This window comes from Neoarius graeffei, chromosome 8, assembly GCF_027579695.1.
Source record: "Neoarius graeffei isolate fNeoGra1 chromosome 8, fNeoGra1.pri, whole genome shotgun sequence".
Lineage (NCBI taxonomy): Eukaryota > Metazoa > Chordata > Actinopteri > Siluriformes > Ariidae > Neoarius > Neoarius graeffei.
Genome location: NC_083576.1, coordinates 81,930,354 through 81,955,053, shown reverse-complemented (window position 1 = coordinate 81,955,053; position 24,700 = coordinate 81,930,354). Strand labels below are relative to the sequence as shown.

The 24,700-nt window shown below is 40.7% G+C and overlaps 1 protein-coding gene across 1 annotated transcript in view; it reads left to right on the top strand.

The window, feature by feature from the left end:
- The first annotated feature begins 3,012 nt into the window (after positions 1–3,012).
- Positions 3,013–24,700, top strand: part of dyrk4 (dual-specificity tyrosine-(Y)-phosphorylation regulated kinase 4) — a 95,484-nt gene continuing 73,796 nt past the window's right edge. The window contains exons 1-2 of the mRNA XM_060928346.1: positions 3,013–3,076; positions 3,111–3,217. Of these exons, the coding sequence (XP_060784329.1) occupies positions 3,013–3,076; positions 3,111–3,217 (171 nt within the window). The remainder of the gene's footprint in view (positions 3,077–3,110; positions 3,218–24,700) is intronic.

Sequence of the window (24,700 nt, the reverse complement as noted above, 5' to 3'; positions counted from 1 at the left end):
ATTTAATAAACCTCAAACATACTTATTGTGTATCTTGTTTTATGAATGATATAGAGTAGAGACCTCAGGGAACCCTTGTCACACACACACACACACACACACACACACACACACACACACACACACACACACACACACACACACTCCTATGTGTCAGAAAAGTTGTTTCATACAATACGCATCGTAGCATCCTTGCGTCATGCTTGTGTCGACTATGAATTGGCCCTTACAACATCGTGGTCCCCCGATCCCAAAATTTATAGTTTACCCACCTCTTTTTTTACCACTACACCCCTGCTTGTAGGGTGTCACTACATGGAAGAAAATGTGGTGAAATGCCCTTCAGGGTTCTGCTACATGTAAGGAAGCATGTTAGAGTGACCGAATGGGTGCCTAATAGGAGGTGTCCTTTTTATTTTGTTTCCCTGGCCTTCAGCCAGCCTCTGTACACCTCTGCATAGAACAGAAGTTTTCCCTTTCAGGAAAGGAGACCAGAGAACCCCAGAGGAACCCATTTTTCGAAGTTTGTAGTATACAGGAGTTCTACACACACTAACCATAAAGCAAAGAAACAAACAAGTGATACTCTATGACAAAGAGCATATCACTTTTTAGAAAAAGGTTCCAGGTAAAATTTCATTAGAAATCTCAAGAGCTTTAGAGAAGCCTTTTTAGTTAAAAAAAAAAAGTTGAGCTATATGAAGAGCATGGTGTATGTTCCACAAAATCAAGTCTGAGTCATGAGCTGACAGTTGATGAGGCATGTAGCACCGAGTTGGTTATTGCTGGGTTTCAGTCACGTGACTTTTCTTAGCGGTTTTACCAGAAGTGAAATAGCTGGTGGTCTAAACAGCTGCTGTAGTGCAAACAACTAGCGATAACTTATCAGAGTACGCTCGTAATCGAGAAGCCACTGCTGGCTTTAGATTTATTCAGAAGATTGCTATGTGCAATGGACTCGACCCCTACAGTCTGGGAAAGAAGGATTTGTCATACGATCTCAAAAACTACCCTTCAGTCGAGTTCCCCGACATCTTGAAGTACCTGGTGTTGCAGACGTCCTTCTACACCGCAAAACAGATGAAAGCGTGGAAGAGTTGGAGGCTTACAACTTTTTTTTGTATGTGGCTGGGTAAAGGACCTCGCTATCAAGTTGCTGCCCAATGAATCCTGTATTGTTTTTGCCCATGTAAGTATATTTTTTTTAAGCTTTTCGTTTGCGTGTTTACAACGAAGCGCTGCAAGTTGAAGTGTAAACAAACAACAGTTTGCTTGATTCTCACTTGTGCTGGCTCTTCTCTCTCAGATAAATCATTCACAAAGATCATCAGAAACCCCTTTAGAGACCTGGATCTTAGTTAAACAAGACGGAGAAGTGATCACGGTGCACTGTAACTGTATGGCTGGGGAAGAACTTTGTCGCGACCTTCATGCATATGGACTTTATGAGGAGTGAGGAGTAAACAAATAAACAGCTGGGGATTTTAGCACTTTGTGACTAAAAAAAAGTACCATAAAATAACAACACATAGCAAGACAAGTACTTGGAAAACCCTAAGGACAGAGCTGAGAGGGAGATACAAACCTTTCACCAAGTGATCACTGCAAACTCGAACATGCTTCGACTCACCTCCCTTTGATTTCAGTGAGAGATTCAAAAGCCACCTTTCTCGATGTCTTTTTGTGAAATCCTGTGTTTGTTCACCCTTTTTTATTAGTTCACGGGAAACCCTGAATAAACTTTTATCAGTTTCACGGTTTGATCGATTTGAACAACCTAAAACAAAGCAAGTGTAAGGCATTTTTCATGCGAGCAATGCACCTTGTCCATACAAATGCTTTATCAACTGAGCTTTGGTAGACCACCATCTAAAGTTTTGAATAATTAATGAGGTGGATGTGATGTCATGTGAAACCCAGCAATATGAGCTGATATACTAGTAGTAGAGTTGCCAGTCAGAGTGCACGATTGCTCATATCCAGTGAATGTGGATAGAATAAATACATACTGTATATCTTGTGATGATAAATCATGATACAAATTTATGACAATTTGAATCAATGAAATAAAAAATTAATCGCTATTGTCTCTTAGAGTTTCCTTGCTATAATAGCATTGTTTGCAGAAGCCACAATAACGTACAATAGCGGAAATACATGACTTCACTGTAGGCGGAAGTAACACAGCTCTAATGCTGCGAAAACAGAGCTAAAATGATGATCTGTTGTGTGATTGACTACAAATAAATGTAACAAGAAATCAGAGCTCTCTTTTTACAGACTGCTGAAAGATAAAGAAAAGAGAAGCAAAATGGAGGAAGTACAAATGTTCATTAGGGTTTATTAATAAAAGTCCTATGTATTATTAACCTTTTTCATTTTTAATAACAGGAATATTTTAGTTAATAGGTTATTATATTTCACTCCAACCTTTATAAATGTGGATAAATAATTATTGTTGGTTTTTGAAAAATGAAACAAAAATTATTTCAATTGAGAAAGAATAGGAAAATAAATGCTGCAAGTTTTGGGTCATAACATTTTTTTCATTCAATATTTTTTCAAAAATATTGTTGTAAAATTGAATTGTGAACCCAGTATTGTGAATTGAATTTAATTGTGAATTGGGTGAATCATTACATTGTCTAGCTAGAAAATATCCAACATTCTCAGAAATAAAAGATTAAATTTAGCACTCCTCAGTTTGAAAGGAGACCTGTGCAACAAACATTTTCAGAAAATATCCTCAGTAGAACCATTGACCATCTGAAGAACCCTGTAGAAACCGTTTATTACTGTCAAACAAGTGACACAATCTTATTAGCCTTCTTAAATTTGTAGGACTATTATTTATATGTTGACTGCATTTTTAACATCTGAAACTATGTTTAAAATATGCACATACATGCACACACTATCCTGCTGTCCTGTACACGATGGTCCACTTGCACCTGCCTCGATCACTCACTGTACAAGCCTCAGGTTCCTGAGGTTCATTCCTCTTGGCCAAGCATGTCAGCACCAGCCAGTTTAATTGCTGACACTGGTGCTGTAACACTCACACTCTTCCCACTCCACCTGACCGCTTGCTAGTTGCCGCAGTGCTTTGGAACACAGCTGTCCTCACTGCTGCTCACAGTGGACACCTCTGAACAAAGCAGACATGGGCCCGTGGGTGGTCTCAGATGGAAAGGAAGGAGAGAAAAGCAGGCAGGAGGTAAAAATGGGATATGGGATGTGGTGTAGATCAGTGGTGTGAAACTTCCTTCCTTCCTGGGCCATATGGGTACAGTTAAGTGTTAAGTGTTTGAACTTTCTTGTCTTCTTTGTTAGCACAGAAAATAACTGATTGGGGTCACATGACCTGACCTGCTGCAGTTTTCTAATATGTTAGGTGTGTGAAAATATGGCTCCTAATGCTACTTAGAGTGATGTATTGTTAAACAATGTGCTATCTGAGTGCCAATGTGAGACGAGTATATTTTTAAGAAATGCTGATGGTGTAAAATGATGTGCTTTTCATATATTAAATACAGTCAGGTGATAAAGGAAAAGCACATGATTCTGTGATGTTGTGGGGCATTTATTTATTTTGCTGGCATGGCTTATGTCCCTTAAACTGAAGCGTCACTGTAAATCAATACAAATCAAGACAATACGATAGGCATATCAGGTGAAAATTTAAATTCAATCCAAATTGCTTGAAACTGGTGTCATTGAATTCAGACCTGAATGCTGAACAACATACTTTTTACAGAATTAAAATGTGTTTATCCATTCTTGAGATATTACAAATCAAAGATTGAAGAAACAGTTTAATTTTTAGAAAAGGGCCGTGCCTGTGCTGGTTTAAAGGGCTCGGGGAAAGGGATGCGCCTGTAAATTTTGGCAGGGCTAGGACCTTCAGTGGCTGAGTTATGAATTTTTAAAGGCTGGCTCGAGCCAGGACTCATATTAAAGTTTTCAGCGAGCAGTGCTCATGTGAGGGGCGGCACGGTGGTGTAGTGGTTAGTGCTGTCGCCTCACAGCAAGACGGTCCGGGTTCGAGCCCCGTGGCCGGCGAGGGCCTTTCTGTGTGGAGTTTGCATGTTCTCCCCGTGTCCGCGTGGGGGTGCTCCGGTTTCCCCCACAGTTCAAAGGCATGCAGGTTAGGTTAACTGGTGACTCTAAATTGACCGTAGGTGTGAATGTGAATGGTTGTCTGTGTCTATGTGTCAGCCCTGTGATGACCTGGTGACTTGTCCAGGGTGTACCCCGCCTTTCGCCCGTAGTCAGCTGGGATAGGCTCCAGTTTGCCTGCGACCCTGTAGAACAGGATGAAGTGGCTAGAGATAATGAGATGAGATGAGCGCTCATTTGGGGGTGAATAACGGGCCAAGGCGGGGTTGTAGCAGGCCATGCCTGTATTATTCTGTATGAGGATCACATGGTCCAAAACGGGCCTCATTAACCAATGAGATCAAATGCTTTTTCTTAATAAGTTTACTACTTTTCAAGATATTTACATGGAAGTTGGCAGGCACATAGATGGTTGTATACTGAATACAATGTTTGAAAAATTAAAAACCAATTATGTAAAGCACTATTTAATTAGCATACATTATGCTAATTAGGTTTTAAAAACGTTAAATCGGTACACTCAGTAAAAAAGTAATATGAGATTATTTCTAATACCCTCTTTGTGCTCTGTAAACCTTTGTATTTCTCAAAAGTAGGACCTACTAGTGTTTATATGAAAGAATATAAATGATTCTTATTTCAATTAATATTCACAGCTTTCAAGGAGAACCTCAAAAAAAACCCCTGTCTGATCCACATCCAATAAACAATTCACATTAACTGAACTGAAATTGACACTCGTGTTTCTGACTTCCATTTTTTTTAAAATCTCATTCTAACCACTAAGATGTCAATATTTTTCATCAAAACGACTATAGTTATATTCTAAAATAGTTATTTATTTACAGGAATCAGTTTGATTTGAAAAAATAAGTAGGTAAAGCTATGAAAACTCACTTCAAAGTCTCCCGTGAATTATAACATCAAAACTAGCAGATGGAAAATTTTGCTGAATCTTTCATCAGAATAAGTGAGAGTGAGAGAACATCTCTATAAAAGTTATCTGATTGATATTGATGAGTAATCCAGTGGGAAACTGATCAGGAGAGAGAGAGAGAGAGAGAGAGAGAGAGCCTGACCGCTTTCCCGTGACACAAAAAGAAAAGCACCGGCAGTTTCCCGACGTCCCGCAAGCAGAGTTTTTACTCTGTTGTACGAACTTCAACCTGCCGTTACTCCCAAAGTACTGAACAGAGCTTAACCAGATACATTTCTTTGGAAAGCAGAGATTATACGCTTTTTTACTGATAGTATTCATGAATGAAAATATTCAAGAGTTAAACAATGATAGATTTGGAAACTTAGATGAGCGTCTGCATGGACAATTTTCACAGCACGGCCAGCAAGCATCTGATATGCTTAACTATAACTGGTTATCATCTTAAGGAACCTGTGAAGAACCAGTGTTCCAAATGCGTAGAGAAAGAAACTTGAATTAGAGTAAGTGTGACACAGTTCTAGAAGGTTCCATCTTACCTATGAACCTAAAGCATTGTTTGGTTTGTCCTGTGGAGTAACCTTTAAAGGTTCTGTGCAGAACATTATCCTGTAGAACATAAAGAATCCCATTAGAATTATACCGAGCTTTTTTAGAAGCCTTTATTTAATATAAAAGCAGAGTTATACTGTATGAAGAACAGAGAGAATATCAACTAAACACAACTAAAAACATGGGTTAGAGTGAGTGCTATCTATGTCCATCACTGCAAATCAATATAATGAAACTAGAACTGTTCATCATCCAAAGAACCTTTTTCCAGAAGTGTATCTATCATAACAAATATATCTATCCTGATGGACGTGGTCCTCTCCAGCATGACCCTGACCCCTTCCACAAGGCACGAGGGCTTAGTGAATAGTTTGATAAGGATGAAAATTATCTAAATCATATGCAATAGCCTTGACTTTTCAGATTTCAACCCAATTCAAAACAAGCCTGAAACAAAGTCGTTACATCTGGTGACACAACCAGGTGCTGAAGTGCCTTGCATCAGCGCTGAAGACCAAGCGGACATCCATCAATGCCCTACCTCCTCCTTCATCAGCCAATCACTCATCTGCGATAAAATTTGTCAGAGCAGGAGCAAAGCATGACAAAGCCCATACATCCAAGCCACACATTGGCCAGCTAGGTGGGGCGCGAGACTGGAAGCTATCAGTGGACTTGAACTAGCGGCTCTGCTTCCCAGCTGAGATCACCGCAACAAATCTCAGACCAGATCTCATGCTTTGGTCCTCCTCACTTCGCTCTGTTTACATAACAGAGCTGACCATGCCCTGGGAGGATGCTGTGGAGGAGGCATATGAGTGCAAAAGCTTGAAGTATGCCGAGCTGGCAGCTGATGCTGAGCAACGTGGCTGGAAGGCTAGGGTCTGTCCAGTTGAGGTTGGCTACAGAGGTTTTGTTGTTAAGTCAACCACCAGGCTGCTTAAAGACATGGGAGTCAGAGGTCAAGCCCAACAGCAAGCCATCAAAGCCCTTTCCAGTGACACCGAACAGGCCAGTTGGTGGCTCTGGATTACCCCCAGACATCACCTGGGCTTCCAAATAACAGCCGCTCCATTTGGGTGAATAGTGAGAGTTAAAGCAGAGGGGGGCACACCTGGGATGCCAGATGTTGCCGATGAGCCCTCTGGAGGTGTTGTGGGCCTATCATCGAAACACCTAAGAAGGAGGGTGCCCACCTGATGACCCCAGTGAAGATTTATTCCTCCATACTCCACCCAAATACCATTAGGGCATCCATCTGGAGACCCTCAGTTTGCACGCCCGTCCCCACCAGTGTTAGCTCAGGTAGATGCACTCTGCAAGGGATTGTACCATTTAGTCCTAAAACAGAACCTTATGGAAGATTTTGGAGGGACATGTCAGATGATGTTCTCCACCTCCACCAAACACCAACTGAGGCAATATTTTTTGGGATAAAACGCTGTTCAGTATAGTTCCAGAGACTTGTTGATGCCGAGGAGAGTTAAAGCTATTCAGGCAACTTGTTGTGATCAAACACATTACGGAGCAAAACACATGATGTTTTTTTCCTTTAATTTGTCACCTGATATGGTCATTTTACTAAGGAACAGACATGGTAATGCTATCAGAAATTTATAATAATATTAATTTGGTAATGTATATGAGTAAACAACTATCACCTTCCATATTAAAACTGGCTATTTACAACGTAATGACCTTGCAAGATGGGCTTGTGTATTCTTTGTTGAAATACTGAATAACTGTCCTACTGCAACTGTGTGAAAGGAAACAGTAGGCATTTGTTTGTTCGCATTTTTAGGCCAGAATCTTTTTTTTTTGTTAGAACAGAACCAGATATCTTGTGCATTATGTAATCCTCATGATCCAATAAGAATGATAGATTGACCTGCTTTTGCACAATCATCTTTGCCAAATGAGTTTAGTTTCCTCAAAGCATCATGAAGTTAAGATCATTTTAACTGCTGTGATCCATTTGTTGTCCGATCTGATGCTCATTTTACCATAATTTTGGCACTTCTTGTACTTGTTTTAAAGGATAAAGTTTCATCCTAGACTCTGGTTCATATTAAAGCTAAACTGCCTTTCAGATTTTTCAAGTGTAAGTCATAAAAAGAATTTTCCCCGACACCCAATTATTTTTGTTTAGTGGACCGAAAGCTACTGAATTCGAAACACAGACTTCCAATTTTATTATTATTTTTTAAATAGAACAATTAATGAATTTAGAGCCACATGGCCCTAAATTCTCTGCTATTTTCTCCTGCTTCACCATGACCCAATACAAGATACTACGTCATGCATCACATGGTGGGCTTTCCCTGTTCACGCAAGGCATTATGGGATGCAAATTTGAAACAGGAGAGAAAAATGGAGGACGTGTGTGTGCGAATGAAACATGAAAGACCGACTACAGTAACAGAAAGCAAGAAGAAAAGACGTTATATTATATACGAAGGAAAGGAAACGCAGGACTAAATTCTCATCTCATCTCTATCTCTAGCCGCTTTATCCTGTTCTACAGGGTCGCAGGCAAGCTGTAGCCTATCCCAGCTGACTATGGGCGAGAGGCGGGGTACACCCTGGACAAGTCGCCAGGTCATCACAGGGCTGACACATAGACACAGACAACCATTCACACTCACACCTACGGTCAATTTAGAGTCACCAGTTAACCTAACCTGCATGTCTGTGGACTGTGGGGGAAACCGTAGCACCCGGAGGAAACCCACACGGACACAGGGAGAACATGCAAACTCCGCACAGAAAGGCCCTCGCCGGCCACGGGGCTCGAACCCGGACCTTCTTGCTGTGAGGCGACAGCGCTAACCACTACACCACCGTGCCGCCCGCAGGACTAAATTTTTATATTTATTAGATTTATTGTTAACGCTTAAAACTATTCCTGTGCCATTCTTGAGGTCTCAAGGCATTTATAAACAAAAAGTGAGGCTATGGTTCTGCGTATATGCTTTAAGATATGATGTCATGATCACATGGTCTTGTTATATTGGTGTTTTTTATTTATTTAAAGCCCAAGACAATGTTCAGACGTGTGACATTTTCTACAACTTAATTCATATGTTAAGTTATAAAGGTTTGGGCTGTGAAACATTGTTAGTTGGATTTTCTTTTTCGAACACTCATCGATTACACCTCAAAACTCCCTTACGAAAATCTACCATGGTTTACTATGGTTTTACCATGGTTTTTATGTAGTAACCATGATTCTACCATGGTATCTCATGGTTATTCTAAGTACTATGAACCAACCATAGTATTACTATGGTTTATCCATGGTAGTAACCATGGATCTACTATGGTATTTCATGGTGATTCTAAGTACTATGAACCAACCATAGTATTACTATGGTTTATCCATGGTAGTAACCATGGATCTACTATGGTATTTCATGGTGATTCTAAGTACTATGAACCAACCGTAGCATTACTGTGGTTTATCCATAGTACTGCAGTAGCTGTGGTAGCATCATAGTTGTATGTGTAATAGATCATAGTAACTACGAAATTAGTTTAAAAAGGGATAGTATGGTTTTTAAAAGGATGCACTAACTGTAGTATTACCATGCTTTCGTCCAACAGTCAATGCTGTAGAGAAGGATCTCGATTAACAGCCCAGATACATTAACATTTACTTAGAACCTAAAAATTTAAGTGAACATTGAGGTAAAATGCACCATGGTTTTCATGGTTACCCAGAAAAACCATGAAAACCATGACTAACTATAAACCATGGTAAAACCATGGTTAGTTTTCATAGTAAAACGATGGTTAATTTTCGTAAGGGCTGTATGAGAGATACTCGAAGAGTTAAAATGCAGCACCACCTGTAACAGAACATTGTGTATCATTTTCCTTACAAACACCACAAATGTTGAAATCTACAGTATTCCAAAATGGCTGAAGTTTCTCAGCATTGCTCTGCTATTGCGTTTCCTCCAAAGACCCGTGAGGTTAAATTAATGAGTCTGAAAGCAAACGTCTGTAATGTAACAAAAACGTTGATCTCAAATATCAAGCCAAGCTGCAAAGCTCACATATTAATTGATCTGTCTAAGCTTTCAGCTCCTCCACTTCTGCCTGTATCCCATGACTGATCCCCATAGCCACAAGAACACAACACTCTATCCCGGTTAGTTCAAATGTGACCTCATTGTCACCTGTGTGCAACAAGCCTATTCAGCCACTCCAGATGCTGTGGAAGGGCGTGTTTATGAGCCAGAAGCTCATGCCAGTCACTCAGCGCTGGATACTGATACAACGAGCCGCACCCTGCTGGCAGCAGCCTTACAGTAGCATTAGCGTTAGCATTAGATTAGTCGAGCTCAGCAGGGCTTCTGAGTGGAATTTTGGCATGTCCTGCATGCTGTTAATGTTTCCTGTAAGTGGTGAGGATTTAGATAGTCAGGAGCATCACATATTTTGGGGAAGTGCATTTGTAATTGCTTTATTAAGATGAAAAACATTATTTAGATTTATACTTGCTTGCCAGTAATGCAGGTTATGAGTTTTGCTAAGCAACACGTTGAGTTGTAACTTATATTAAGTCACCAAGAGACAACTTTCAGCTCCACAATTACTCCGACCCATTTAAGTGGTGCATACACACCTCTTATTATCCTCCAAGACTCCACCGAGGCAAATATGATACCTCTAGGAAATGGCTGAGATTGCATTATAAAGGCCTGAGCTAAGTTTCCCTGTGCTTTCCGGGTGCTAGAGCTATCTAAGTGCTGCGGCAGAGCCCGAAACCTACGTCTGCTCGCCAGGGGATAGGATTTCATCTCTGCATCTCGCAGATGTTTGCCTGCGTCCCAGGGGAAATGGGAGCAGCAAAGGGGCAGAAAATATGACAGCACCCATCGGGTCCGTCTCTAGGAGACGGGAGTAGAGAGGGAAGGAGGGAGAAAGAGGGAGGGGGGACCAGGAGGACCTAGTAATGGCTGCTCCTGTGGGCTCTTAAAGGAGCTCTCCCACCCTCCCCTGACGCCCCTCGAGCAGGAAGAGGAAGACAGCACTGAAAGCTCCCGCGACTCAGTCTCCGGCTCAGGATGGATCCCTTGTGGTGCCCTCACTGCACATCACTGAGCTTTCCGAGCACTTTCACCCACCCGTTTCATCCCGAGGCAGAGCCAGGCTTCTGGAGCAGAGAGCGAGAACAAAGCACATGAGGTCTAAGAGGAGCTGAGATTTTCTCAAAAACCTGAAAAGTTAATCACACCATCATGTCAGGACGGAGGATTGATTAAGCAGTGAGAAGGAGATGAAGAAGGTGTTTATGAAGAAGTCTTGGATGTGAGTGTGATGTTGAGACGCACAACTACTAGGGTGGAGTGAAAACGTTTACTCGCAAAATATGGTGTTGCAGAATTAATTGAAGTGTCCAGTGAGGAGAGCCGAGGGCCAAAGAAGCATGGGCTGGAAGCCCTGTCATGTGGGAAGATGGAACTTCATCGACCTGCTGTGGCTTTGAGTTCCTCTGGAGCTGCTGGGGTGGTCAGAACCGACGGAACAGGAGGGTACAGCCAGAGGTAAAAAACAAAACAAAATAAAACAAAACAAAAAAAGGGCCACTTGGGGCTACGAACAAACTTTGCTGTGTCATTTAAGCCCTTGTCAGAAATGGATGAAATAGCACCACATCTGGATTAGAGATGATAAAAGTGTACTAAAAGAATATCTGGTGAATGTTTTTTCTTTAATGTTTTAATAATGATTAGGGCTTTAAGATACTAAATATTATTTTCTAGTCAAAAATATATATTACGAATTTGTGTCACTTAGATTTAGAGGTTTAGTGAGTCCATAGTTGTGGTCTGTTATGTCGTATTATTATTATTTTTTTTTCAACTATTGGTAGCTGTAATTCGAGCTCTATTAACTTCAGGACATTTTAGGTACTTTCACAGGAAATATCAGATTGCAAGAGTTTAACCTTAAACAAAAACTGCTAATAAATGACTCGAAAGGCAGAAGTGATTTCATGATTAACTTTGAGTTAAATGATTGATTTATTCAGGATTCAGTGTTTTTTCTTTCTTTCACCGTAGTGTGAAAATCACAGAATCATAGAATCACAGAGCTGAGTAGAACCTCTCTGAGTCAGAGAACCTCTCTGTAATCATGCATTATTATAGGACTGACTCGTTTTTCACATCAAGACTATTTTTTATAAGTAGATTTAAAGACCCTGCTCTTGTTCTTTGAAAACTCTTTCATGCATAAATGTTTGAACACCATATCCAGATTCATCAGATGGTTTTTGAACACTTAGCATTGCATTTTCTCATCATGTGATTTCTCACTTCTAAATATCACATATTAAAAAGTAAATGGATTGTACATGTGGAGGAATACCATGAATAAAACATCATACATGAAAAAAATCGAGTAAAAAAATTGCCAACATTGAATTCTAAAATATTTAATATTCTCATCTCATTATCTCTAGCCGCTTTATCCTGTTCTACAGGGTCGCAGGCAAGCTGGAGCCTATCCCAGCTGACTACGGGTGAAAGGCGGGGTACACCCTGGACAAGTCGCCAGGTCATCACAGGGCTGACACATAGACGCAGACAACCATTCACACTCACACCTACGGTCAATTTAGAGTCGCCAGTTAACCTAACCTGCATGTCTTTGGACTGTGGGGGAAACCGGAGCACCCGGAGGAAACCCACGCGGACACGGGGAGAACATGCAAACTCCGCACAGAAAGGCCCTTGCCGGCCGCGGGGCTCGAACCCGGACCTCCTTGCTGTGAGGCGACAGCGCTAACCACTACACCACCGTGCCGCCCTGCCACATATCATCAACATCAAAATCAAATCACTTGAACTGAGAACAATACTAAAGCTGTACACCAAATTTCATCCAAATCACTACTTTTAGAGTTACATTGGGAAAATTGTTCCTTGGCCCATGGACCACCTTTCCTCCAAATTTCTTCAAAATATGTTGGGAACAGAAAAACAAACAAACAAAGGCAAAAACATAACCTCATCCAACAAAGTTGGAGGAGGTAATAAATATAATTATTATACATACTGGACACTTTTTTTGATGGAATAAAAATGTGTTCTATTCCCTTCTAGCAGGTTTCATTCATTTGGTTTGATAGCATACAATATTGTTAGCATATCGCTTATCCTATGTGTATTGCATCACTCTACCCAATGGAGAATGGGCATTGAATATGGTTTACGATATTGCACGGTTGTCAAGACAACATGACGTCACACGTCGGAGCTAATGCGAATATCCGATGAGAAAGTTTTCTGCTGCGCATGCACAGAACCATTTCTTTGTTCACTGGGAAAGAGAAAGACGTGTTGAACAACTGAAAGGCTCCCAAAACTTCATTAGATATTCTTCACACATATTTATAAGAGAAAAGCATACCAATGGACATCGAAAAACTGGAAAAGAGACACATCGGCGATGTAAAACTTTCGCGCTAGCGAATGACTGTGACAATTTGTAAACAAATATGCTTCCTTAAATACTGAAGATTTTAAGAGAATTTTGAAAGAGAAAGATGCACTGAACACCCAAAAGGAGTGTGTGTGTATAATAATAATATTGGCTGACTTTTTTATGGTATATCAGATATATTCCATTCAGCTACTCATCTTTGACTCGTTCAGTATCATGCTAGTTGAATGGAATATATCTGATATACCACTCAACACCAGTCAATATTATTTAAAAAGCTAATATGCGTTTATATATATATATATATATATATATATATATATATATATATATATATATATATAATAGATTAAGCTTTATATATTACTTTAAAGAAGAACTGAAGTAATTTTTAAACTTGCTTTATTTCTTAATTAACGTGTTATTCAATTACGTTTTCGGTTTTAGTAACCTTATATCGTGACTCATATTGGCAACTAATTGGAATTAAATATTATACTTATTGGCCTATTCGGTTTTTAGCCGTGTTGAATTTAGTTCGTTTGGTCCACAGCAGGCGTCGCTTATCCGCGCGATCTTCACGAGACTTCAAAACGTGAAGTGTCAGCCAGGTGTCAGTGCTGCCATTTTGAAAACTGTTTTCCAAACGAAATATTGCACAAAAACGAGTTTAAATGGCGATTACTGCCGACTTTTTTCAAACTTTCCTGATTGCTATCAAAACAAACAAAACTTCCAGCTTGATTACATCAGCATTCGAAAGAGGGAGTGCGCGTCTTTTGACAATGTCAGCAGATGTTGGTCACTTTGATTTCCTCTGTACGTTTTACTTCCGTCCTGCGATGTCTCGCACAGGTCTCAACGAATCTCATTTACGGCCATTGCTTTGACATATGGACTGATATATTACAGAGCATATTTCAAACACTCATAACTTGCTATAGCAGCGACAAAATGGCGATCAAAAATGCATTCCGATATTTAATAAAATGAGATAAATAGAATTTTGATAATAAAAAATTTGCCTTCAGTTCTCCTTTAATACATTAATGTGTTCATTGGAGCCTGACAGAAAAATTTTTTTTGTTTGATTTGGGATTTTGTGTCAAAACATATTCCAGGGACAGTCGATAAACAGCAACAGAAAAAATTTATTAACCCCGCCGACAGTAGTCAGAGGGGTTATTATTTTCACCTGCGTCAGTCTGTGTGTGTGTGTGTGTATCTGTCTGTCTGTCTGTCTGTCTGTCTGTCTGTGTGTCTGCAAGATATCTCAAGAACCAATGGATCGATTTGGACCAAATTTTGTACATGTGTTGCCAATCACCCAGGAAGGAAACCATTAAATTTTGGAGGTCAAAGGTCAAAGGTCAAGGTCATGGCAGAACTTCGAAATTTTTGCCCAATGTATTTTAATAGGGAAAAGGCGGGGTTTGCACTCGTTAGAGTGTCCCTGTCTAGTTATATTATATTATACATGTATATTATCACTAAACCTGCCTTAAATTGACTCTAATTATGCACATGGATGACAGAAGGGTTAAAAACCTTGAAGAAATGGATATTCGTCCTTTTAAAGATAATTTATTCAGTGCTATTGTTTTATAGGGTAAAAAAATCAGCTGTCGTGCCTTAAATATGTCCGTCCATAGTCTAGCATGGAAGCAGCTCTACAAGGAACCAGTTTATTATTGTTGTTATTTGTATTAATCACTTACAGGACAGATATTATGATGTGTTACAGCTGGTCAAGGCCATTGTCTTGGCTGGTTTGTGTGAGGAAGCTGTTGTTACTCATTGAGCGATTGTAAATAGATTGGACACGAGTGCTGTGCTTAAACACTTGGCATGGATTAGACCACGTGTATCATCACTGAGCCATATTTTGCTGATGAAGCACTAAAACTCAAGCCCGCTTGTTTTGATTATTTGAGTACTTCAGGGTTACGCAATCAGAACCCTCAGCATGATCAGGAACAGCTTTTTATTCTCCTCAGTCCTTGTTTTTCATGAGTGCAAGTCTCACTACATTTCTCTATCTATATATCTATCTGTCTATCTCTCTCTCTCTCTCCTTAGACCCTGCCCCTTCCTCTTCTGACTCGGTGGAGTTCCTACAGCTTGCTCAGCTTGCTCTCAATTTATGAAGCAATCAGTAGCAGGGGAAAAGCGCTTATATGCACAGCCTCTAATGCCCTTATGTAAAGATGTTCTTATCCCACTCCGCTGTGTGAGACAAATTTCTGAGCTTGACTAAATGTTCAACAAGGATTCCAAGTATAAGTCGATTTTAATATATTAAGATAAAGAACACATAGCATTATGAAATAAATAGATCTGTAAGAAATAAAAGTTTAAATGGTCTACTTTTTAATGTAATGATTTATATAAAGGTTCCTTTAATGCAGTAGTTAACACAAACAATGAAGTTTGGCATTAATACCAATATTAATAAATAACTAACAAAGAAATGTACGCTTGTTTTTATGTTTTCAGCTCCATTTCTTTGTCTGTTCCCAATATAAATCAAAAAGTAGTGAACGAATTTGGATGAAATTTGGAGGAAATGTGGGCCATGGGCCCAGGAACAATTGATTGGATTTTGATCCAAATCCAGGTATATATGTGGCTTCAAGATCCAGATATGTATGCGGATCCAGGATTTATTTTTCTGTTCCCAACATAACTCAAAAAGTAGTAAACGAATTTGGATGAAATTTGGAGGAAAGGTGGGTCATGGGCCAAGGGACAATTGTTTAGATTTTGATCCAAATCCAGGTATATATGTGGCTTCAAGATCCAGATATGTATGCGGATCCAGGATTTATTTTTCTGTTCCCAACATAACTCAAAAAGTAGTAAACGAATTTGGATGAAATTTGGAGGAAAGGTGGATCATGGGCCAAGGGACAATTGTTTAGATTTTGATCCAAATCCAGGTACAGATGTGGCTTCAAGATTCAGATATGAATGTGCATCCAGGATTTATTTTTCTGTTCCCAACATAACTCAAAAAGTAGTGAACGGATTTGGATGAAATTTGGAGGAAAGGTGGGTCATGGGCCAAGGGACAATCGATTAGATTTTGATGCAAATCTGAATATGTTTTTTGGCAGAAGTATGCACTCTACCAAGTGCCCTTCTAGTTGTTTTTTTTTTCTTAACTAATGAACCAAATAGTCACCTGCATCATTGATATCCATACCATCCATGAATAAATGATAAGTCCACTTGAGCAATATAAATATAATCCCCATTGACGATAAAAGGCAAAAATTCACATCTGAGCCTGAAAAGCTTCCAGTAGTTCCCATATTTACTCCTGGACTTCAGGAATTCACCAACATTCAGGAACATGCTGTAATTTAATCTTTGCTCCATTGTATGAGTTTTAGTCATGGATTGAATAACCATGTATTTTATTTACGGAAAGAGTCTTCAGTGTCGGCACAATCAGTACATTTTCCACCACAGGAAAGTCTTCAGGACAGAGAAATTTGTGCTTTTTTGGTGACAAGATGAATATTTTGACTTTAAGAGAGACTAGTGACTGAAAAACTCTTTTTATTCTATCCACATTCACTCGATATGAGCAGCCACACCCTCTGATTGGCTACTCTACCAGCTCATAGGATATCAGCTCATATACCGTGAATAGAGAAAAACAAAATGGCGGCGCGTGTTGCTGAACCAACCGAGGATGAAATAAAAACTCTACTAGAAAACAAAACCTACAAAAAAGCAACAAAATATGGAATGAAAGTATTTGATGGTAAGAACATATCTTTTTTATTTTTCAACAATTATTATTATTGCATTTTTCACAAATTGCGCCTGTCATTTCGCAGGTTTGTTTATATTCTTCATCTTTAAGTATTAAAATTTGTTACATTTTTTTACACTGGTTCAAAAGCTCAAAGAAGTTTGAAAATTACAGAACTGAAACATCCATGGAAGAATTAAATAAATATCTAAAGCTATTCTATACCTCAGCATGAAAGCAAGACGGCGCTTTCTACAAAAAAACCCACTAAAGTCAATTCGTGCAGCCATCGAGAGTTTTTTTGCTCATCCGGCCACAGACCAGGCTTGATGAGCTTATGCAATCACGCGTTGTATGTCATCTGCCCGTTGTCGTTGTCCATCCACAATTTGCAAAAATTGCTAGTCCTCCTACAGGATTGATCATATTTCGATCAAACTTACATACAATGTTCCCCAGGTGGATGTGTATAAAAATTGTCAAGACGGTGGCGCCACCTGTCATATTTACAATTTTATGGGCATCTGAAATTTTTGGGTGACTCGTCACATTAAATGCTACTCTTTGTAAACTACTGGGACGTTTTCAATGAAACTCACCCAGAAGACTCTAAAGACATATTCCAACAAGAATTGTTCACCAGATGGCGCCACCTGCCATGGATGCAGCTACAGAAGGGTCTTGTGCAATGTCATGAAAATCATTACTCCTCCTACAGGAGTGATCAGATTTTGATCAAACTCATATGGAATGTTTCGCAGGTTGGTGTGTATAAAAGTTGTCAAGACAGTAGCGCCATCTGTCAATTTAACATTTTACAGTCATTTGAAAATTTTGGGTGACTTGTCACACTAAACACTACTGTTCGTAAACTGTTGGGATGTTTTCACCGAAACTCACTCAGAAGACTCTCAAGACATATTCCAACAAGAATTGTTAACCATGTGTCGCCACCTGCCATGGATGCAGCTACACAGGGGTCATATGCAATTTCACAAAAATCGCTACTCCTCCCACAGGATTAATCAGATTTCAAACTCGCACACAACAACAGTGACCGGTATGAGCTACAGCCTAATTGAGGCAATTATTATTATTATTATTATTAAGAAGTGGGGCGGCACGGTGGTGTAGTGGTTAGCGCTGTCACCTCACAGCAAGAAGGTCCGGGTTCAAGCCCCGTGGCCGGCGAGGGCCTTTCTGTGCGGAGTTTGCATGTTCTCCCCGTGACCGCGTGGGTTTCCTCAGGGTGCTCCGGTTTCCCCCACAGTCCAAAGACATGCAGGTTAGGTTAACTGGCGACTCTAAATTGACCGTAGGTGTGAATGTGAGTGTGAATGGTTGTCTGTGACTATGTGTCAGCCCTGTGTTGACCTGGCGACTTGTCCAGGGTGTACCCCGCCTTTCGCCCGTAGTCACCTGGGATAGGCTCCAGCTTGCCTGCGACCCTGTAGAACAGGATAAAGCGGCTAGAGATAATGAGATGAGATTATTAAGAAGTCCACGTAAGAGGAAATGATTTTGTCGGACGTTTTGTATAAAGTTTTTATTTATCAAATTTGCAAAAAATAAAAATGCTCTGTTTCTCAAAATCCAGTAAATGTGGATAGAATAAAACAGTTATTCCACTCGACCTCATCACACATGGCTTATAGACAACTCGGTGCTACGTGCCTCGTCGGCTATCAACTCATGTACAACTCGATTTTGTGGAATAACTGTTAAATAAGTGATAACAGGAACTGACTTGTTCCATCATAACAATAAACATATAAAAATACAGTATGTCATTCATTAAGAAATAAAACTGGGGTTGTTTGCTTGTTTGTTTGTTTATTTTTGCCAAATTACTGTAGTATAAGAGGAATAAAGTGCCATGCTTTTACAGGAAAGAGAGTATTGTTGTCTATAGTGATGCCTTGGCTATTTTTGGTGAATGCAAAGCACCGACTAGCATTTTAAATGGCAGGAGAAGCTATCTCACACACCCTGTCATTCATAGTTTTCCTATAACACCCCCCATGTATCTCTCCAGACAGTGACTTCCTTTACTGTAGATGATTTCAGACACATATGATGATCTTACTTGTTGTTTAGCATATAATACCAGCCATACGTAATGTTCTACTTCATCAATTTAAAGGTTTTAAATGAAGACTTTCCTAAATTATCACAGACACAGTACATTATTGACAGATTCAGCTACTCAGGCCAATTTAGTGTGTGTGGTTTTGTGTGAGTCATTTTGTACTTCATGCACAATACTGTCTCCCTTCCTGCCCACACGTTTCTACACCAGCTCTAGACTCTTAGAGAGGAGGTGTGCTGTAAAGGAAGGTTCTTGGCCTGTTTCTATTTCTGTTCCTCGAGGTGGCTCATGATTCATCTTCTGTAGGCAACAGTCTGCTCCGCACTGCGGAGGTAAAAATGAAACTTCTTCGGAAGTTTTCTTTTTTAGATTTGTAACTTCATCATAACATTTCCCTTGGGTAAACAGGAAAATCACATGTGCCACATGGACATGTTTATGCAAGGCTATATAGGTGCAAAAACACCACAGGAGTCATTTCAACCTTGTACGAGTTTCTTCATTGCAACAGATTTTTTTTTTCTGAATTGTGCAAATGACCCCACTAACTGGATGAAACATCCGAATGGATGTTTTGACCTTTTTTGTTATGTCGAGAATCGTTTTGAAGATGGATCCACAAGGAAAGGGATCAGGACATGATTTTACTGTCAGTCCAAAAAGTACACAACATTTAAACACAATTCATCATTGTACAAATAATTTCAACACTATAGCTGTTAATTCAAGCTTTAGCCATAATATTAAAACCATTGACAGGTGAAGAAGTGAATAACGTTGATTATCTCATTACAGTGGCATCTGTCAAGGGGTGGGATATATTAGGCAGCAAGAAAGAGAACACTCAGTTCTTGAAATTGATGTGTTGGAAGCAGGAAAAATGGGCAAACGTAATGAGCAACTTTAACAAGGGCCAAATTGTGATGGCGAGATGACTGGGTCTGAGAATCTCCAAAACAGCACATCTTGTGCGGTGTTCCCGGTATGCAGTGGTTAGTACCAAACAAAAGTGGTCCAAGGATCCAAAGGACAACCAGTGAACGGGCGACAGGGTTATAGGTATCGAAGGCTCATTGATTTGCATGGAGCACAAAGGCTAGCCCATATGGTCCAATCCCACAGAAGAGCTCCTGTAGCACAAACTGCTGAAAAATTTAATGATGGATAAAACAGAAAAGTATCAGAATGAAGGTGGCATGGTGGTGTAGTGGTTAGCACTGTTGCCTCACAGCAAGAAGGTCCTGGGTTTGAGCCAGGTGACTAGTAAGGGCATTTCTGTGTGGAGTTTGTATGTTCTCCCTGTATCTGTGTGGGTTTCCTCCAAAGACATGCAGGTTAGGTTAATTGGTGGCTCTAAATTGACTGTAGGTGTGAATGGTTGTTTGTCTCTGGGTCAGCCCTGCAATAACCTGGTGACTTGTCCAGGGTGTACCCTGCCTCTTGCTCATAGTCAGCTGGGATAGGCTCCAGCTTGCCTGTGATCCTGTAGAACAGGATAAGTGGCTACAGATAATGGATGGTGTCAGAATTATCTTTTTCAGCAGTTTGCAAATTAATTCATGCCCCATGTGAATCAAAGAGCCTTTGACATCCATGACCCTGTTGCCAGTTGTCCTTCCTCTCCAATTTTATTGACATTTAGCAGATGTTCTTATCTAGTGCAATATACTGTACAGCAGTTGGGGGTTAGGTGCCTTGCTGAAGAGCACTTTAGCCATTTCTGCTGGTCCAGGGAATCAAATTGGTGACCTTTTGGTCCCAAAGCTGCTTCTCTATCCATTAGGCCATGGCATCTACTTCCAACTTTGTTGGAGGAGGTTATGTTTTCACTTCCGTTTGTTTGTCTGTTCCCAATGTGACTCAAAAAGTAGTCAACGGATTTGGATGAAATTTGGAGGAAAGGTGGGCCATGGAACTGGCCAAGGAACAATTGATTAGATTTTGATGCAAATCCAGATATGTGGCTTGACAGAGGTTTGCACTCTACTGAGTGCCCTTGAATAAAACATTTAATTTTCTATGAAGGATACAACACTAATGGTTGAATCTGGATGTCAGATACTTTTTTTGCACAAACACCAAGTTTCAAAACAAGTAATTTATCCATCCATCCATTATGTGTAGCCGCTTATCCTGTACAATGTCATAGGCAAGCTGGAGCCTATCCCAGCTGACTATGGACGAGAGGCAGGGTACACCCTCGACAAGTCACCAGATCATCTCAGGGCTGACACATAGAGACAAACAACCATTCACACTCACATTCACACCTACGGTCAATTTAGAGTCACCAGTTAACCTAACCTGCATGTCTTTGGACTGTGGGGGAAACCAGAGCACCCAGAGTAAACCCACGCAGACACACAGAGAACATGCAAACTCCACAAAGAAAGGCCCCCGTCGGCTGCTGGGCTTGAACCCAGGACCTTCTTGGTGTGAGGCAACAGTGCTAACCAATATACCACCGTGCCACCCATGTAATTTATTCATCCATCCATTATCTGTAGCCGCTTATCCTGTTCTACAAGGTGGCAGGCAAGCTGGAGCCTATCCTAGCTGACTGTGGGCGAGAGGCTGGGTACACCCTGGACAAGTCACCAGGTTATCGCAGGGCTGACACAGAGACAAACAACCATTCACATTCACACCTACGGTCAATTTAGAGCCATCAATTAACCTAACCTGCATGTCTTTGGACAGTGGGGGAAACTGGAGCACCCAGAGGAAACCCACGCAGACACGGGGAGAACATGCAAACTCCACACAGAAAGGCCCTTGCCGGCTGCTGAGCTCAAACCCAGGACCTTCTTGCTGTGAAGCAACAGTGCTAACCACTACACCGTGCCGCCCATGTAATTCATATAAATGACAATTAGACGATATGACTAAAGGGACGACATTGGGGTGTATTGGTTAGCACTGTCACCTCACACCAAGAAGGTCCTGGGTTCAAGCCCACCAGCTTACAGGAGTTTGAATGTTCTCCCCGTGTCTGCATGGGTTTCCTCCGGGTGCTCTGGTCTCCCCAACAGTCCAAAGACATGCAGTTAGATTAACTGGTTACTCTAAATTGTCCATAGGTGTGAATGATTGTTTCCCAGGCCCAGAAATGGGAGGGTTGCAGCAGGAACCCATCCAGTGTAAAACTATAGGTCCATCAATAGGTTCCACATGGACCTTGACCTGGCAACAGTGCTGGACGAGGGAAAAGATGATGACATGATACCAAAAGTATATGGACACCTGACCATCACACCCATATGTATGAGTTCTTCCTCAAACTGTTGCCACAAGGTTTGAAGCACACAATTGTATAGAACCTCTATTTATGCTGTAGTGTTGCAGTTTCCTGTTCCAGCATGACGATGCCCCTGTGTACAAAGTCAGCTCCAAACTTAAGATGTGATGTGTTAAGTCTGGAGTGGAAGAACTCGTGTCCTCAAGTGAACTCAACCCCAACAACAGGCATTGTCACAAAACAGCTTTACAGAATTTTAATGACTTGAGCTAATTTTACCCCAATCTATCCCCAATGAGCAAGCCTGTAGAGACAGTGGCAAGGAAAAACTCCCTCAGATGGCATGAGGAAGAAACTTCGAGAGGGACCAGACTCAAAAGGGAACCCATCCTCATTGGGTTGGAATGAACACAAATCCAAAACAGTATTAGGTGTAAAGATCAGGTGTCTAGAAACTTGTGTAGATGCTTTCCACTCAGAAAGACTTTAAGATACGTTGTGTTGAGGGAATGAGTCACTTGGTGATGGATGAAAATTTATTACAATCCATCTGCTGGAAAATTGAGTCAGGAGAAGGAATTGGGCAGGTGGAGAAAGGAAGAGAGGAGGTGCTCAGAGGAAAATGTGATATGATGAAGTCAGTGGAGGAGCGCTCTCTCTCTCTCTCTCTCTCTCGGGCGTGTGCGCTAACGCAAAACCCAGACAGCTCATGCGCTCTGCAGGACACACTCTCTCTCTCTCTTTTTTTTTTAATTTCTACTCTTTGATGTGGGTTTCCTTGTCTACACCCGGTGGAGCAACAGTGAGACGCTCTGGACAGATGGCACATGTCTGGGACACGATTAAGCTTGTGCGTCTTCATTAATCTCGCACTCGTGAAACCTCCTTCATTTGTTGGACTGTTTTTCTTCTCCTGAGCATTGGCCATTACAAGTTTTCCCTCCTGCTGTGCTTCAGTTTTTTCCTCCGTGACAAACCAGGATGCAGTTTTTCCAAATACTCTTTGGGTTTTTACACTAGTCAACATTTTTCTTTCTCTTGTATTACCATGATTTAAAGATCCATGTGTATTGTCTTAAGAAAAAAAAACAGAGGGAAATCATGTTTCCAGAAATCAACAACAACAAGGTAGGTGTGCATATGGTGTTAAAGGAGTCTTCTAATTTAATAAGGCTTCTAATGCACATACTGAATCCTCCATGTACACACATACACGCACACTGTTCTGCACTGTATCTTCTGAATGCATGTCAGATCTATAATTTGTGCAACTTCTTTTTTTTTTTGTGGTTGAATTTCCTGCGGCGGTACGGTGGTGTAGTGGTTAGTGCTATCGCCTCACAGCAAGAAGGTCCGGGTTCGAGCCCTGTGGCCGGCGAGGGCCTTTCTGTGTGGAGTTTGCATGTTCTCCCCGTGTCCGCGTGGGTTTCCTCCGGGTGCTCCGGTTTCCCCTACAGTCCAAAGACATGCAGGTTAGGTTAACTGGTGACTCTAAATTGACTGTAGGTGTGAATGTGAGTGTGAATGGTTGTCTGTGTCTATGTGTCAACCCTGTGATGACCTGGTGACTTGTCCAGGGTGTACGGTACCCTGCCTTTCGCCCGTAGTCAGCTGGGATAGGCTCCAGCTTGCCTGCGACCCTGTAGAACAGGATAAAGCGGCTAGAGATGATGAGATGAATGAGATGAATGAATTTCCTGCTGCAGAAATGAACCCCATGGGCTGAACATTAGTAAAGACAGATCAGATTCTTCTCAGCCTATAAACGATTTCAGCATCGCCTCTTTTTATATGCTTTATCACTAATGATGCTGTACCTAATGCATGGATTGTGCATGAAGCCATGATTCTTGGTAAGTTGGACATTCCTGTGCTGTGCATGGATAACATCTGCATCTGCTCCTGCTCCTGCATCTACGTCTACATCTGGACCTGCAAGAGTTCCTTGAGTTAGATGTATCGCATACATAAAGCACATAGTAGCTACAACCTGTGTTGAACTTGGAACCAAAGTACAGTACTACTACGAAAACTAAAACCAAATTTACTTCTAATTCATCCTGCTATTCTTATTTTCCTTCTATTTTGTGTGCTTTCAGTAATATATCTCCAATGTGTCTCCTGATTAAGTAAAGGTCCAAAGGCGTATGCAGGAACATACTGTATTTGGCAGAAGGACATATGATCGTTCTGTAACCTCATAAACCTCAAGGTGTAGAGTCCTACGAAGTGGTTTCGGAGAAACACAGCTGCAAGTTTCATGTCACCGCATGTAAACTCCGAATTGTTGTGTTTTATTTATGTTCATGTCCGGTGGTTTTCTCAAATAACCACTGCGTACTCTTTTTACACCACTATAAATCTTAAGAGTCTTGTAAGATAGAAATATTGCCTGGGCTCTGGTGTGGGTATGGGTTTATTACTTTAAGTGAACTAAAATGAACAAATCAGTGACCTTAAAACATTTCAGGATAGTCAACAAGACAGTGGTCATTTGGTTGAATTTTCCAAAGAATAATCCATAGATTTATTAAAGATTAGATTTGC